At 58.6% G+C, this 16,981-nt stretch overlaps 6 protein-coding genes across 6 annotated transcripts; 4 read left to right on the top strand and 2 right to left on the bottom strand.

Annotated features, from left to right (window-relative positions):
* Positions 1 to 1,183: 1,183 nt before the first annotated feature.
* On the top strand, positions 1,184 to 2,203 carry PG986_004019 (cyclin ccl1; the record flags this gene model as incomplete). The annotated part of the gene is made up of 1 exon (XM_066840241.1): positions 1,184 to 2,203. The coding sequence occupies one exon, from the start codon at positions 1,184 to 1,186 to the stop codon at positions 2,201 to 2,203; it is 1,020 nt and encodes a 339-aa protein (XP_066702868.1).
* A 1,932-nt stretch (positions 2,204 to 4,135) lies between these two features.
* PG986_004018 (uncharacterized protein) lies at positions 4,136 to 5,581 on the top strand (the record flags this gene model as incomplete). Its single annotated transcript, XM_066840240.1, has 2 exons — positions 4,136 to 4,847; positions 5,271 to 5,581. The coding sequence occupies 2 exons, from the start codon at positions 4,136 to 4,138 to the stop codon at positions 5,579 to 5,581; spliced, it is 1,023 nt and encodes a 340-aa protein (XP_066702867.1).
* A 1,011-nt stretch (positions 5,582 to 6,592) lies between these two features.
* PG986_004017 (uncharacterized protein) lies at positions 6,593 to 8,059 on the top strand (the record flags this gene model as incomplete). The annotated part of the gene is made up of 1 exon (XM_066840239.1): positions 6,593 to 8,059. The coding sequence occupies one exon, from the start codon at positions 6,593 to 6,595 to the stop codon at positions 8,057 to 8,059; it is 1,467 nt and encodes a 488-aa protein (XP_066702866.1).
* A 52-nt stretch (positions 8,060 to 8,111) lies between these two features.
* Positions 8,112 to 9,201, bottom strand: PG986_004016 (phytanoyl-CoA dioxygenase family protein; the record flags this gene model as incomplete). The annotated part of the gene is made up of 4 exons (XM_066840238.1): positions 8,112 to 8,192; positions 8,296 to 8,739; positions 8,814 to 8,892; positions 8,975 to 9,201. The coding sequence occupies 4 exons, from the start codon at positions 9,199 to 9,201 to the stop codon at positions 8,112 to 8,114; spliced, it is 831 nt and encodes a 276-aa protein (XP_066702865.1).
* Positions 9,202 to 10,009: 808 nt separating this feature from the next.
* Positions 10,010 to 12,187, top strand: PG986_004015 (uncharacterized protein; the record flags this gene model as incomplete). Its single annotated transcript, XM_066840237.1, has 3 exons — positions 10,010 to 10,625; positions 10,655 to 11,712; positions 11,876 to 12,187. 3 exons carry the CDS (start codon positions 10,010 to 10,012, stop codon positions 12,185 to 12,187), a joined length of 1,986 nt encoding a protein of 661 aa, XP_066702864.1.
* Positions 12,188 to 12,792: 605 nt separating this feature from the next.
* On the bottom strand, positions 12,793 to 15,345 carry PG986_004014 (oligopeptide transporter; the record flags this gene model as incomplete). Its single annotated transcript, XM_066840236.1, has 5 exons — positions 12,793 to 12,881; positions 12,981 to 14,516; positions 14,619 to 14,856; positions 14,889 to 14,980; positions 15,081 to 15,345. 5 exons carry the CDS (start codon positions 15,343 to 15,345, stop codon positions 12,793 to 12,795), a joined length of 2,220 nt encoding a protein of 739 aa, XP_066702863.1.
* Between the last annotated feature and the right edge of the window lie 1,636 nt (positions 15,346 to 16,981).

Raw genomic sequence — 16,981 nt, 5'->3', positions numbered from 1 at the left:
CAACCTCGATTGAAGAATGTGCGGAGATGCTGTCCTTACTGGCAGAGGAGACCGCCTCACTAGCGGGACGTCAAGACCTCGACATCCGTGCTGGGGCCCTGGGGGGCATGCCTCGCTTCCGGTCACTCGATCTTGTCGTTGGTGCGGACTGGGCCCGGCCGCTAAATGCTTACCACCCTGCTGGGTGCGGATGCCCCGGACCCGACGCACCGGAGAGGCGAGTTGGGCAAGATCGCCCCAGGGATTATCTTTCCCAAGCGAGAGGCTCATGCTGATCGACGATGTACAACCTCCTGTCCGAAGACTGGGTCAAGGTGATTTAAGTTTGTGGCTACGTGGAAGCCCGCAGCAACTGAATGCTTGTGGGAAGAGACGATTTGGCCTCGACAACCCCTTGACGTTGGAGATGTTACAGTACAAAATGTACACAGGAGTGGATGTGATCCGCATGGTGGACCTACAGTATGGATTGTTACCTAGCCTGCGGGTGCTCTAGCAACTGGGCTTCACGATTTGTACTGGAAAGGCCATGTTGGAAATGATCTGTCGAAGATATCAGGAGTCGGGGGGGGATGCCTTTCGATTCATTCCAGCTCGATAATCATTCCAGCTCGATAATCATTTATGCAGGAGCAATCCAGAGTCAGAGGCATGCGATAGGTTGTCCCGACGGCGTTGGTCAGAGCTGTTCATGGTCGGAAATATCTACTGGTCAGCCAATGCATACTATGACAGTACGTTGTGCCAGACCATACACACATATTTACTTGCGCGTGGTGTTGTCTTTCGATGATGGAGTGAATGAGCTTATTAACCTAGGAGGCTCCCTCAAGAAGGTACGATCTGCCTAGCAGGGTCTCTTATCTTATCAGTGACCCAAGCTCTGGACTGGGGAGCTTCAAGCAGTACTCCGTACGTAGCCTGGCAAACAAACCTCAATTCCAACATTCCAATCCAGCAGGCGATTCTTCTTCCGTCGGCGTGCAACATTGAATTTAATCACCTCCAATTACCAGGCTAATTAAGAGGAAAGGGCCTCTCTTGGAAACACCGCCCGCGCGCCCCGTTCTTTAACTCTTCCACTGCAACCGGTCATTTCGGCTGCTTGGCTGCCGTCTCACTTGATCCTAGCCACAAGACCCTGCATCCATCCCACGCTCTTGGCAACGCCATCACAGTTAAAATGGCAACAGAAGATGCCCGATACCGTCAGTCCTCTCAGTACCGACTGTGGTCGTTTACTACAGGACATCTCGCCTCACTACGCAATGAATGCAACTCCCTCGCGCAAAAGGCCATTTCCGCGCGATTGCAGTCTGCGTCCCCCAACGACGCGCTGCCCGAGTTCCTCACCCCGGCCGAGGAGCTCTCGCTCGTAACCCACTACACCGTCGAACTCCTCCCGCGCCGCTGCCTTCATCGAGCTACCGACCGAGATACGCGCCACCGCCGCCATCTTCTTGCGCCGCTTCTACGTCACCAACAGCATTATGACCTACCCCCGACCGAGCTCCTCAAGACATGCCTCTTCTTCGGCTGCAAAGCCGAGGGCCACTACATGCGCCTATCCAAGTTCGCCGACAAGTTCCCCAACACCACCGGCGAAGAGGTCTTGGCGGCCGAATACGTCCTGTCGCAGGGCATACGGTTCGCCTTTGACGTGCGCCATCCGTTCCGCGCTCTCGAGGGCGCCATCATGGAGCTCCGGCGGCTGGGCGACTTCGAGAACAAGAGGATCGACCGGGCCCACGGCAAGGCGCGCGAGATCCTGAAGTTCAGCCCCCTGGTGACCGACGCCTACTTCCACTACACCCCGAGCCAGATCATGCTGGCCGCCCTGGCCATGGCCGACGAGGGCCTGGTGGAGCGCATGCTGCGGGAGGCGTTCGCCGCGCAGGGCGACGCGGCCAAGGAGAAGTGCGGGGACTTGGTCCAGGCGTGCCGGGCCATGCTCGAGAAGGAGCCGCCCGAGAAGATGAACGACAACGAGGAGCGCAAGTCCATCATCAAGCCCTTGAACCGCAAGCTGAAGAAGTGCCGCGATCCGGATCGAGTCGACCTCGTGGCCCTCCAGAAAGCGCGAAGGGAACAGGCCATGGTCAAGAAGCCCAAGGTCCCGGTCAAAGAAGATGGCGCCGTGTTCGGAGGGTCGATCGCCGATGGACGAGAATCTAAGAGGCGAAAGACAGAAACAGAGGAATAGTCTGGGCTGCCTGGGCTGCCCATCAATTCATCAGCAAGCCCATCTACCCGAGCTTCAACCAAGGTCATTCCGGTCCATTCTTGTGCAACTAAATAACCGCGCAGCAATCGGCATTTTGCAAGGTGCCAGCAGCCAGTCCTCCCCGACTATAAGAAGTCGCCGCACGGTAAGCCTTTAAGGGCCATCCTGTCAAAGTTGGGACAACCTAACAAATTCCCAAAATCGATACTCTCAGTCTAAGGCCCCAAATATGTGGGACAGACTGGTGCGGTATGGTGTTGTGACAGCTCTATCGAAGATCTGCTGATGTCCAAGACCCAAAGCGACGGACGGGGAAAGACGGGATGGAAAGCATCTCCCGTTGGCACATCGTGCCCGATTGATCAATACCGCGATGCAGTCTGCTCTTTCGTATCCTAGGGGATTCCACCTTAAAGATACTGCTGAAATAGGTTGAAAAGGAAGGCTGATTGCCCTGGGCTTGGCTTCTAGAAATTTCCTGTCATACACAAGCATGCTGCTGCTGCTGCAATCCAAGGCCTACCATATCCACACCGCGACTTGTTAACCGCTCCAAAGGTGTCTTTGCGCATATCGTGTCACGGAGCTTACCATTTCCGTTGCTTATTACCAGGCTGGTCTGTTGTCTGGATACCTTGGGCTGTAGCTTGACGGTATCGGCGGACAATCCAGCAGCCGGTCTCTAGTCTTGAGATTACACGAAGATGCTGCATACAGGCTCAAGGTTTTCAACCTTCGTATTAGCAGATTCAATACGGCGCCCCTTTGCAGTGTCACCTAGAAACGTTAAACCCGCGGATCGAGCGAGCAAGTCGAGTCACCTAGGCGTAGATGAGATAGTATTAGTCAATGGATCAAAGAGGTGCTACATGTCGTCGGCGCTTCTCCCGTGTATATTGCAAGGGCTCCAGAGCACATCTTGAGTCTACCAACCCGTGGTCTTCCTATGGGGCGTTCAGATCACGATCCTCACCCTTGCCCCCTTTCTTGACTTCTTTCAAACAGAAGGGATTAGACACTTGTGACAGGCGTGTATTTATAAGCTCAACTTTTTGATCACATATCGGATGTCACAGTGGCATATTTACGTTTACGTAACCACATGCTCTTATAACGAATGCCTGCAAATTGTAATCAGGTGGGTTATGGCTTGACAGCCACCCCGCGCGGGATTCATCCAATTTATGAGACTCGGGCTTCACCCAGTTCGTCCCCCAAAAGGCAACACGGTATATCATGCGAAGGAGAAGAGACTTGCACGTAAGCCAACCCAAATCAGCCCTCGTAAAAGAGACATATGCTGCCAACTTTAAGAGTAGCTCCCGTAAATGTGTGTTCACCGCCCGAGTCAACCTGATGTGCGCATGACTAGCTGAACAATACGACCCTGCCGACAATGCCACCAGTTGCCCTGAGAGTCAACCACCAATTAACAAGTCAGGTATCCAAAATTCACCATCTGATTCGTGAGACCTGCACAGCAAGCAATAACTTGGTCGTGTCCAGACCCCTGCATGCGTTGTTGCGTCTTGCTGCGGAACGTGCCGGCCTAACTACTGCCGCTCCCTCCCCGGGAACGATCTCCACCCACGGTCTAAGACAGGCGATTGCGTGTTCTGTCCGTCTGGGACGGTCATGCGTGCGGGCACCACGTCATATCGATTACGACCCGAAGAGCGACAATGGTATGCAGCTGTTCGTCAGGTGCATTTGGTGAGAAGATGGTGGGAGTGGTAGATGGCAGTGATAATAAGCCGGTTCGCAATGCGGTTATTTACCAAGGTTGTTGGGTCTCCTTCTCCGAGAGGCAGACAATGCGCTAGCAGACGATTGATACATGAACCGATAGCCACTTGCATTATCATACGTTAAGTACTTACTTACTTGCAAGGCAACCTGCTTCTTCGAGCCATGACTCAATCCCACGCATCTCCGAACGCGACGACGGTGGTCCTCGCCGCCGCGGTTTTATTTTCCGGCAGCGCGCAGGCCTACCAGGGCTGGCCCGGCAGCAACACCCTCGTCGACGGCGACGCCGTCCGCTTCTCGCAGGAGACGTGGCGCCAGCACCTGCGGCACCCGGACGCCCGGGGCGAGTACCCGGTCCGCGGCTTCGACATCGCGCAGCAGTGGCCCGACGTCCGCGAGGTCGGCGGCTGGCGGCTCGCCGTCAACGTGAGCAACAGCATTCCCGCGTCCGAGGTCCAGAATAACGGTGCTGGTACCGTGGTGACGGGAAATTCTTCACCACCTACCAACTCTTCCGCCTCCGCCTTCAAGGGGACCAGTATCTCGCTCAAGGGGCCCGAGGATGTCATCCACAGCATCCTCGGCGATAACAACGGAGACGAGCAAGACGCGATGGTCGCGCTGGGGCTGCGCTCGACGACGTGGAAGGTCTGCGTCACGATCGCGACGGACGACAACGACGGCAACAAGAAGAACGGCACCAACAGCAACAGCGGCAGCGTCAGTTGCGATCGCCTCACTCCGCAGTGCGTCGCCGACTTTGAGCAGGCGTACGCCGACCACTTTGCCGCGACCGAGGACTGCGCTGGGCACCCGCCGCCGACGCCGGCGAGCTGTGGTGGGGCGCTGGATGCGGCTTCTTTGCGGACGATACGTAGGTTTGCTCCTATTGTTGTTTTTCTCTCCTTCTCCCGTCTGTTCTTTCCTTGGGTACGGAGCAAGTAGATAGGGTGCTATCAAGGTGATGGGCATGCAAAGTGCGAAGGGTAGGTAGGGAAGCATCCGGAAAGAAACCCCCATTGTTTGCGCTTGCATTCTGCCCCTTACCGGATTGCGTGGAGACTGCATACGAATACCCACTTGCTTTGGCTCCCTCTCGTCGCATTGCTCCGTCAGTCGTGCGAGAGAGCTCGGCCTCGGTTTCCCCCTGCAACGCATACTGTCCTCGATATCAGACAACTGGTTAATTCCAGAAAATCACAGAATACCCCATCGACGCCGTCAACGGCACGGAACTCTACGTGACCGCATCGGACGCCGCCGCTGCTCCGCAACAACAACCCCCCGCGGGGAGGAGGGAACCTGACGACGGCGTGGTGGCACAACGACGATGCCGCGAGCAGAATGTGGCCCGTCCTCGTCGTCTGGGGGTGGAACCACCGCGCCACCATGGACGACGACGACGCCGCGGCCGCCATGAGGAACAAGAAGCCGCTGGCGCAGCTCGCTTGCATCAAGGCCACCACCAGCAACGCGCGGCCGCGGCCGGCGCCGACGCCCACGGCGACGCCCACGGTGCCGGACTCGTCGGGGGTGGAGTCGAGCACGCCCATGCTGACGGGGTTGGCGCTGTTGACGGTGGCGATCTCGTTTGTGTTGTTCTGCTAAAGGCCAAAGAGTGATCAGAAGAAACGGGAGACGGGATCCAAAATCCGGAGTTGGGGCTCCAGGGAAGGATTAGTGGGGGAGGCCCGCCTGGGCCGAGGCATGTTTAGGCGGCTCGCAACCAGGTGTTTGCGGGAAACAGGACGGACAACAACTTCAGTTCTCCCTAGTACATACATGTCTACTTACAGATGCACGTCACATTTCATTTGTAATTACAGTAAGGATCATTTGCTACATAGACCAATAGATATAAATGCCCAGATTGTCATATCATGCTTTCTTGGAGCCTAGGTGCATCATTGTCGATCAAGGCGCAGCGCAGAATCCCACCTTCTGATCCCATGGGTGACGGCTGCCTGGGCTGACCCCCACCTGTACTGTATTTTCCCAGGGGGAAAACGGAACTGCATCCAGTAGGCCCATAAATCACTCCGTGGAGAATCGCGATGGCCAGATGACTCAAAAAGAGCGAGCCTATCACCTATCTGTAGTACGTCAATCGCCGAGGCAAGTACATACTGGTGCGATGAATCACCCGATAAACCATTCACAGAGGGAAGCTGACCGTGGCAACTTGTATTGCTTGAATCCAAGACGACCGGGCCAATGGACAAGGGTGCAGGTTCAGGTTCATGAGCCACGGACCACTGAAGATGCGACAACGACATCGCGTTCAGAAAGCCGCGAGGCCTGTTTCCCACCTTCCCGCCGTCAGTATGAGGGGCATGCGAATGCAACGGAGAGAGAGAGAGCCTCAGCTTATTAGAGCGCACTAACCTGCTAACTCACCCACCGATTTAGACGGGCGATTGATGCTAGCCCGCTATCCACCACTATTCTTTCCGGCCGTTACGCCCGTTCTCCACCAAATCTTCTCCGCTTGTCATCTCTCGACTTTCCTTCTCAACATCCAGACCATATAGCGAATACGAACAATAAAACTCAGATCCAGTGCACAGGGTTATTACAGAAGCACTCCTCTAATATCTCAATTTGGCTTGCGTTACAGTCATGCCACCATACACAAGAACGAGGACGGGCTGTTTTACCTGCCGGGAAGACGGCTACAAATGCGACGAGCAGAAGCCACACTGCGGTCGCTGCCTGCGCCTGGGCAAGACCTGCAAGGGTTACGGCGTCCGCCTCAAGTGGCACACCTTGGAGACGCCCGCCACGGCCAAGACCGCCAAGTCGCCGTCGACCAAGTCTAGGAAGAGCCGCAAGTCGCCCGGCGCCGCCAGCACGACGACTGACGATGCCTCTACTTCTTCATGCAGGTCTTCCACCAGCCCCATCGGGCTCAGGAGCTCCCAATCTCTATTAGTGATCAAAAGCCCCTCGTACCTGCCGCCGGACATTAGGCCCGAGGACCGCCCGCTGCTGGACCACTGGACCAGTTTAGCCACCGTCATCTCCATGGGCACCGGCGGCGGCGGCGAGAACCCGTTCCTGGTGCACCTGACGCCCATGATCATGCAGTCCGAAGCCCTGCGCGCCGTCGTCTGCTCCATGGCCGCGAGCCACCTGGCCGTGCTGCGGGACGACGGCGCTTTCCAGACCGCGGCCTTGCAGCAGCGCCTGCGCGCCGCCACGAAGCTGCGCCAGACCCTCGCCTTCGCCGACGCCGAGCCCACCCTGGCCGCCATCCTGATGCTGCAGGTCGCGGACCGCCTGTTCGCGACCGACGCCCGCATCGACCACCTCGCGGGCGCCAAGGCCGTCGTCACCGCCCACGCCAAGCGGAGGGGCGGCCGGTCCGCCGCCGCCGCCGCCGACGACGACTGGACGGGCTCGTCGCGCGCCCGGTTTCTGTTGAGCCTGTGCTACTACCACGACGTCCTGTCGAGCATCTCGCGCGGCACCAGCCCCCTCTTCGACTTCGACGACTCCCTGCCCGTCGAGGGCCTCAGCTGCATGCGCGACCTCACCAAGCTGCTCCGCCTCGTCTCGCGCATCAGCGGCATGGTCGGCATGCGCGGCCAGCCCGACGCGCTCGACGCGCGCGGGCGCGAGATCGAGGAGGCACTGGGCCGGGTGCCCGACCCGGCGGCCGAGGACGAGGTGCACATGGACGCCGTCGCGCACACGACCGTCGCGTACAAGCACGCCGCCTTCATCTATCTTTATCGGGCGTGGTACAACATCGGCGCGCCGCACCCGCTCACGCGCGTGCACATCGAGAGGACGCTGCACTACCTCGGCTGCGTGCCCAGCAGCGCGCCCATCATCTCGGCGCACGTCTGGCCGACGTGGACGGCGGGCTGCGAGGCGATCAGTCCGCAGCTGCGGCGGTTCGTGCTCGAGCGGTTCGACCAGATGTACGAGGCGCGCCATTTCCCGTCGCTGGTGCGGACCAAGAGCGATATCCAGGACGTCTGGCTCGTTAAGGATGCGCAGCGGGAGCGGAGCGGCGTCGATAATGTGGACTGTATCAAGGTTATCTTGCAGCAACGCAGGAGAGAGGCCGATCTTGCCTAAGCAGCATATGCAACCGGCGTGACCAACAGCAAATTGCCCATGACGCGGTTTCTTACGGCAGCAGGGTGAAATCATGATCATGCGCGCCCTGCAAATAATCGTATCCGTCGGGCATCCACTCAGCACACGGAATCTGCCGCACCAAAAACAGTCAGCATGATCTCACTATTCCTCCTGGGAGCCTCCCCGGTGAAAGGCAAACGGAACAACCCGACTATCGGGCGGGGAACACTTACGACATCGCCCCATTCGACCTTGTCCTTGATCGACGCGGGCAGCTTCATCCTGAGGTCGCTCCGGTACCAGCTGGGGAACTGGACCGAGACGAGCATGACCCGGGGCTCATCGGTCCGGTTGGGCATGCCCGCGTGCCAGAGCCGGAAGTCGCGGATGATGAGCGCGCCCTTGGGCAGGCTCGGCTGGACGGGCGGGCGTCCGATCCTGCGCCGCGCCTCTTGCAGGTCGGCGCGGATCTGCTTGTATCCGGTGGTGGGGTCCGTCTCGAGCACGGCCCGGGTGGTGTCGGTGTGCGAGCCGAGCCAGACCTCGGTCGCGCCGTTGGCGGGCGAGGTCGCGACGAGGTTGGCGTTGACGCAGTAGCCGAAGGGCACCGGGGGAAGTCGAAGTCGACGTCGATGTGCGGCGGCTGGCGGCCCGTGGCGCGGAAGGCCGTGTTGGCGCTGTAGAAGCGCAGCGAGGGATGGGGGCCGAACAGGCACTGGATGGCCTCGGTCGCCCAGGGGTTGGCGAGGACGTCGGCGAAGACGTAGCCGGCCTCGAGGACCGGCTCTTGCTGGATGTTGCCGGTCTCGTTGCCGAAGTTCCGGTGGGTGCTGCATATGAGTAGTCGACCTTGTTAATAATTCCATAATGATCTATGACGGTTGAGTGGGATGGGCTGTTTTCATCGCTCACGTCGCTCGGGAATACAGCTCCTTCGCTTCCGGGACCATGCGCTCGTTCAGTTTGTCGAGATGCGCTGGGTCGACGGCGTTGGCCAACACGACCATACCGTCCCGGTGCAGGGCCTCGACGGCTGCTTGGAGATGGTGCGAGCCCATTTTCTTGGCGGCTAGCTCATCCGGAGTAAGCTCGATCTGAGTGACTTGAGGCTCGGGCGGCGTTTGAGGTGTGGCGGCCATTGTCATGAGTTATGTTATGATGGAGAGCTGAAATGGGAAGAGTAGACGCGAGAGTGAAAAAAAGAGGCTCGGCGGGCGAATGTGTCTGTATGGGTAGTAATGAAATAACGTATAATATGGGAAAGAGACTTGGCTATTCTTTGCCTGGGAGGATGCTGGACTGGGTTGTCGGAGTCTAATAGTGTTGACGAGTGAGCATTCGGTATGTAACCTAGGGAAAAACTCTTGTTTAGGAAAGTTGAACAGCTGTTAGATTATGTTTGTGATCAACCATATCTATTTATACACTCTCAAAGTATGACGAGAACGAATGGATCGTGATGCGTTTTATTTTACACCATGCATCGCAAGGCCCACTCCATCCTGATATGCATGTGCGGGGAATGGTGATCCAATCCGTGGGAACTGTTACTACTTCCGAACAAAGCCAAGCGTCGTCGGTTGAGCGAACCGAACAGCCATCTGTTCCATCTCGGTTACCAACGCGGATGGGCAATCCAATCAGCCAATGCACTTACAGCTGGTCGGACATGCTTCCTACGCCAGGCCGGAATAATACCCGCTACTGCTGCTGCCTGGCCCGGGGCCCCGTGTTCCTTACCTAGAGCGCCACTCAGTCTCTCAAGCTAGCCTGTCGAGTTATCCATCCGGCCAAAAGGGAAGTGTGTGGCCATTGGAATGCCCTCCAATTACCGCACCTTGTATTCCGACAGGAGTGGTCAGGCTGCTGCTATGCAATCCTACCCATGGCAGATCCGGATTTCCAACCCTACTGGCAGCCGCTGGAGCCCGGACGTGGCCCAAACTCATGGATTTTTTTGTACTGGCCAAGATCGATGGTCGCCACCGGCCCTTAGCTGCCGCGTCCAGCACTGGCGCCCAGGCCGAAGAAGAGTCGCTACATGCGGACCGGCTGGTGGCCTGCCTTCGGCGCATCGTCACCGTCCTCTCCGACCCAGCCAATCGCACGGCCATCGGTAGCGAGATGGCCCTCGCGGCAAGCTACTTTGCCGCCGGTCAAGATGAGGGAGTGAGCGACGACAAGGCCGGGCACGGCCTAGATCTTCGCCGTCCCGAGCCGGTGCAGCTGCCAGAGCTCGACCGGCACACATTCGGCCAGACCCGGGGCCAGCGCCGTCGGCCGTGGGACCGCGAGAGCGTCCCACCGTTCCCTTTCATCACCGCCGCGCTCCTCCTGGGCGTCGGCACCGACCCGCCGCCCGGTTATGACGGGGCGGACCGGCCGGAACCGCTGGCGACCGTCTATCGCGACCCCGACGTCGAATGGGGCATGGTCGTCGTGGACGTCACCGACCTCCTTCTCGGCGGGGTGTTGCGCTACGGCATCGTCGGCTTCAAGATCGGCATGGCCAGGTGGATCGACTCGCGGCGCGCCTTGGCGGAACTTCGCCGGGAATATGGGGGTTCGACCTCCCCAGCGGCCCCTTGACAGTCCTAGAGGCGGTACGGCCGCGGAGGGCCATGTCTGCTGTGGAGTACATGGCAAGGTTCGACTGGGGGGGTGATGTTGTCGGCGAGGCCTATATTCCCGATTTGGGGGTTCACAATCGCAATATGGGGATTCTGGCCTCGCTCCCGCTGGTGGAGGAGGCGGCCTTGGATGTGGTATGGCCAAAGAAATACGATGGCAGCCATCCGCCGGCACCGGGCACGTCCGTCCGCGCTGAGGGCCGGAGAGACCTGAAGCATCAGGCCATCGGGCGGCTTATTCGGGAAACCCAAAATATGGACGATCTCGATGTTACCATTTTGAACCAAGTCCGTGGTCTTGCCGGCTTCACAGACTCTCTCCGGCTTAATCTGCTACAAAAGCCCGATAGGATTGGCAACACCCGCGCAGCAGGCCGGCTCCTCCGACTCGCTTTTGTCCAGAACGGCCATCTCGGGTTGGAAGGATTGAAGAATGTCCCCGCCCAAGGCATCTGGGCAGCGCTGGACGACGGGCCCCAGACAGGCGTGCCGCAAACAGACGGGCCCATAACGTCGCTCAGCCTGTGCCTTGACTGCGTCCGAGGCACCCCTGCCCAGCTGGCCTACTCCCTATCGCAGGCCCCCGACACTTTGCGGGAAGTCTGCCTGTTACAGAGTCCCTCCCGCGACACTGGCGCACTCGCCGCTCAAGTGTTCACAGAGCTGGCCGCACGGCCGCCGATTCTGTCGCGTATCAAGGTCACGTTTGCCGGTGCCTACTCGGCCGCTTTGCGCCAAAGGTTTTGGCTGCCGACAAGCTCCAATCATACCCCTCTCGACATCTTCCCCGTCCAACAAATTTTTGTCCGGCACTACAACGCCACCAATTCAAAGTACGATACCCTCTATTTTGGTGACGGGCTTCTGAAGCCCGAACGCTTCGCCGCCGGCTTTCTCGCGTGGCTGCCGGGACTGGAATGGGGAAGGAACGGCGACTATGACTCCGAGGGCAATCACGCGTCCTTCGGCTTCTCTAGCGCGCCGGCGTCATTGACCGCCGATCCAGTGTCGTCGGCCCCGGTGAGCCCCATCATGTGCGAGAACCTGTCTCTGCCTCGGAGCTTCTCGAGGGGGTGGGAGCCGTGGTGCTCCCCACGAGCTCGGGATCTGGATCCAGGCGGGTGGACGGTCCTCGTCTCCCAGGGGGAATCCGCCCACACCATCCGGTCAGCAACACCCGCAGCATTACGCCTTCGTGCGGGCACGCGGCCGGCCCATCTCGGTCGCGGACCCGCCGACGGCCACTCTGGGGCCGGAACGGCTCGAGGTCGTCGGCCTGGAGGGGTTCTTGGCGGCTACGGCGCCCTGTGTCAACCTAGGGGCCCCGGACGCGCGTCTGGATGCCATACGCTCTACGCCCGTGATGGGCCAGGCGGAGGCGGCCACTATACTCTTGGAGTGCTTGGGCGCAGCTAGGTACTACTCACGCGCCCCAATCTTCCTCTTATCACATTTTCATGTAACCATGGAAACTGACGCAGCACTAGAGCTCTGAACGCCAATTTTCGGGCGGCCATGGAGCAATCTCCAGAAGGTGAGTTGGCAGCAATTCCCGGAACCCCAATGTGTATTGCGATTCGGAACCTTGCTGACCCCAAGTCTTGTTTTCCTGTTAGGATGGAGCTGGTACCCGGAATTAGGCGTGGAGTCGTTTTAGCATTCCCTTAAACGCCGCAACGGTGCCCTTCAGCACATTTAAGTGTAGTGTATAAATAAAATGAATAAAGAGAAAGACAGCAATGGCTAGCATGTGGTTCTAGATTCAATCGGCCGGTCCGCCTGGCCTTGGCATGCTCAGCATCCTCTACTGCTTGCTTGACGTTTCTGATTCCGACCTAGAGACCGATGCACCTTTGAGAAACTTGATAGTCTTTTCAAGAAAACCTCAGTCGCGCGGGTTTCGGGACTACGAGGTCAAACAGGGCGGACGTGGCAACGCTCACCGAAAGTAGGGATGTAGGTAGTTCGCCAAGGTATCCAACATATCCGTCTCTCGGAGAAACGACATTCATGATAAAAGTTGAACATGGGAATGCCATTAAATAATCGATTCATGTTGGCTATGCTCTGACGCTAAAAAACCAAACTCGTTGTCCCCTTCTAACACCTGTCGAGGGGGCATCCCACATGCGTGCCGTACTCGTCGCCACTCACACCACCAAGCTGCAACGCAGCTCCAACCACGCCGCCTGTAAGAGGGAGCCAAAGTCAGCCAAGGAGTTCGTCCACGAGAGGATATCATATAGGGAAGGATGAAGGGGGGGAACACGGAAAGATAAAAGACTTACCCAGTCCCTCGCCAGCAATCAAACCGGCCGCGACGGCGTAGCAGTAGAGGTCGTAATTGGCGTGCCGCTTCTTCATCCAGAAGTGGCCGATGGTGGCCCCGAGCAGCGATGCGGAGCTGTAGACGGTCTGCGGCAGCACGAAGGCGACGCCGATGGCCATCCAGTTGGGCAGGTAGGCGCGGTACTGTTCGCGCTCGCCCGAGAGCATGGTGCGCTTGACGAGGACCTGCAGGATCGCGAGCCCGCCGAGCACGAGCGCGAAGATGCCCGACGACAGCGGGATGGTGATGCCGGGCTCCGTCACGGCCTGCGCGACGGCGCGCCAGGCCGCGACCGTCGGGGCCGAGAAGGCGCACGTGTCGGACGCGTTCTCGTGGATGATGCACGGGTACGCCGTCACGAAGAGGACGAAGACGCCGGGCGCGAGGAACATGGCGGCGACGGCGCCGATGGCCTGGGCGTAGAACTGCTTTTTCGGCGGCGTCCGCAGCAGGAAGCCGGTGCGCAGGTCCGACGTGAGCTCCTGCGACATCTCGGCGGCGCCGGACGCGATGCTGCCGGCCACGAGGTTGATCATCTGGGCCTGCGACGTGCTGTAGCCCTGGCCCGAGGTGATGCCGCCGAAGACGAGCTGGCTGGCGTTGGCGCTCGCGGTCAGGGGCGCGATGTCGGTGACGCCGGCGCCGTGGATGCCGAGGAAGGCGAAGAAGATGGCGAGGATCGAGGCCAGGATCGCGAGCCCCGCGTTCACGCTGAACTGGAGCTCCGAGATGATGCAGGCCAGGATGACCATGGCGACGGTGCCGGTGCCCCAGACCCAGAGCGGCACCTGGTCCTTCTCGCGGGCGAAGTCCTCCTCGCGGAAGGCGCTGCCGCTGCGGTTCGTCGGCGCGCGCCGGGACTGGGTCTCGAACATGGCGCGGCTGCGGCCGCCCTTCTTGCGCATAAAGTCCATCGTCTTGGTGTTTTCCCAGGCGTAGCGGATTGCCAGATAAAAGATGCGCCAGTGGACCAGCAGCTCGGCGAGCGAGGTGCAGACCAGGACGCAGACGCCCGGCCAGAGGAACCAGTAGCGCGGCGAGGTGACGCCGTCGGGGCCCGTGCCGTCGCTGAGGGAGGCGTAGGTCCGGTACTGGTGCCAGCGCTCGTCGCCGGGCGCCAGGTCGCGCCCGTTGCAGATGCCGTATTTCACGAGGATGGGGCCCAGGATGCCCCAGGCGAAGAGGGTGCCGCCGAACAGGGACAGGGCCGTGTTGAGCCCGACGAGCATGCCGCTGCCGATGAAGGCGGGCGTCCACTCGAACATCCAGCCCCAGTTCTCGACGTGGATGGCCGCGTTCTGGTAGTTGCCCCAGATGAAGAACCAGGTGAAGATGTGCCAGTCGTAGAGGATGCCGACGGCGTAGTACGAGGCGACGCGCTGCGAGATGGCGCCGAAGAAGGTCCACGCGAGGACCTTCATCCGCTTCATGGCGTTGACGGCTTCGGTGCCCGCGACCATGTGCATTGAGTGGATGGTCAAGGCGGTCGCGGTCGCTGTATGTAAACTCGAGGCATTAGCAAGATGTTTCAATGCATGCCGGGAGACGAACAAAGCGAAACACGGGAATAGGGGTGACTGGTGAATTGGTTACTTACGCGTAGGGAAAATGAGACGCAAGTCGCGGGCCATGTTCACGATGAAAAACTTTCGCAGCGGGATGGTGAAGCAGAGTCCGAAGAAGGAGCAGATGAGAGTCAATGTCAATATTCTGCCTAAGTCATCTTTCGGGTTGGCCGACATGAGGCCCAGTTGATACATGGCCGGGAGAGCAGCAGTGAAGAGCCCTCCGAGCCCGCCCGCGCCGGCCGTCGTCGCTTGTACGATCGAGTTCTCCTGGGGTCCAAAGGGGTGCCGAGGAAGGGGACCTTGGGGAACAGCTTGGTGAGCAGCTTGATGATGCCAAAGCCGAAGATGGCGCCGAACATCGAGGCTCCGAAAAGGAAGCCCGTTTTGAGGCCTATAAGTCCGATCAAGAAAATGTCAGTTGTTGTGCGCTTTTACTTTTACGCAGATAGCGATTGATGTTGGTTGAGAACAACTAGCAAGCAGCAGCATACCCAAGTAGACATTAGAGGCATTCACGAGTGACCCAAGTATGATTCCGACGACGACGGCTCGCACTGTCAAGGGGTTCTCTTCGTCCGGCACGCCTTCGAGTCGGGGCAGCGGTTTGTAGAGGTCGACGATGACCGGGACGGCATCCTCCTGGGGACTGGGGATCTTCTCATCGCTCAATGAGCGTGTCGTTCCTAACTCGGCATCATGGGCATCGTTGGCGACCACGGTAGTGGCCGATGTATCGTTCGAGATTCTCGTCGTCATCTAGTCTAGGTAGAGTCCTCTTTCACGTCTGTGTCGTCGGCAAGATCCCGTGATGCGGCTCAGGAAAAGATACTTAGTCTACAGGCCGGGCACTTTTGAAAGGGTGTCGGGGATTCGGGATAGCCACTGGGCTGGTTTGTTGGTACGGGGGATCCAGCGGTTTATAAAAAGGCCCGGGGTAATCTATCAAACCGGCTCCAGATCCCAAGTCACAACAATTAGCCAGAAGTCCTGGGCCACAGAGCCCTGGACTTGCCTCCTTGCCCATGCAGGCTCTCGTTCTTAGTGGCTGGACAGCCAGGAAAACCACCGGCAAGTGCTGCAAGTGCTGCAGATGACATGAGCGTGAACCGAGTCTGCAGTGCAGAATAGCAGTCTTGAGCAGCCTTTGCGACGGCTCGGCACAGCAGACCCCCACCGAAACTCCACCGCTGTCCCTGCCTGTCGACGGAGATCTGGGCGAGATCCGGCTAAAACGGCACTGTTGACTCTTCTGCTGCGTTCTCGTGATGGAAGGTGCTGTGGTTTATCGGGCGCCGAGACACCGGCCGCATACACTTCTACGTCGTTGGTTGGTCTTCGGGCAGGCTGGCAGGGATGTGGGTGCAGCATTGTGCAGCCTCCCCCATGCACGCACAGCCCCGGATCCAAGACCACGGCCTCTCTTTCCTCCCCATTGCCATGCACATGTTATGTGTGGCTGCGATAGAGTCAAGCATCTCAGCCGAGATGCTTGATGTGACGAAATGCCGCCTTTTTTTGCACATCCCTTCGCTGCTGAGGCTTGGGTTTAAGAAGAGAGGCCATTCGTGTAGCCGTGCTGACTGCCAAGCTATCGAGTCGTCGTAAGCGGTCCACCCTGCTCTGGGTTTTCAGCCCCCAGCCTGCCAAGATGTGATATATAGCAATATCATGTCGCTTCAATGGGGCAGCAACACTGCGTGTATGCAAGAGAAGCACGGGAGAAGGAATGATGTGACTCATGATAGGTTGATGTGCTTCCAGTGTCCTGCAGCAAAGGACCTAGCCAACATGTAACCACCGGCAGACCACTGGCAAAAGCTGGGGTAGCTTGTGGCTGAGGTGTCTGAACACAGCAGCTATTGATTCTTGGCGCTGCAAGAACACTTGTTCCCGATACGAAAACCGCACCGCGCCTCCTTATGACGTAGAATTCGAGGTTTGCAACAAGACGATATTGCCGGAATTCGACGAGAATTCCATGGAAGTGTTGATTTCATTAGATTACGGTGTTCCTAATGGTTGACTTTGAGGTAGGCTCGATGCTAGGCCAGGAACAAAGTTGTGGGTTAGATTTGGATCGGAGAAGGGAACCGACCAGGTGGGCGGGCTACCATGAGTCCCTTGGTCCCTCGGGAAACCCAAATGGCTTCAACAGCATCAAGAGTCACACATGCAGACCAGTTTCGCTTTCTAGAATAGTTAGCCGAAAGATCCTAATCTACTAAAGTGGTTGCCTTGGCCAAAAACAACTTGAACCGATGGACGAACTATCGATAGCCCACCAGCCACAGTCACATGGCGATCAACTGACCCTTTTCAGCCCCAAGAGACCCTGAGATGAAGGGAGCTAAGCTCAGCAGCTGACGTCTGCCCCTCCAGGTGAGTCTGGAAA

This window comes from Apiospora aurea, assembly GCF_038362705.1.
Source record: "Apiospora aurea strain CBS 24483 chromosome Unknown utg000003l_segment0_segment0, whole genome shotgun sequence".
Classification (NCBI taxonomy): Eukaryota; Fungi; Ascomycota; class Sordariomycetes; order Amphisphaeriales; family Apiosporaceae; genus Apiospora; species Apiospora aurea.
This window is presented reverse-complemented; position numbering and strand designations above follow the sequence as displayed.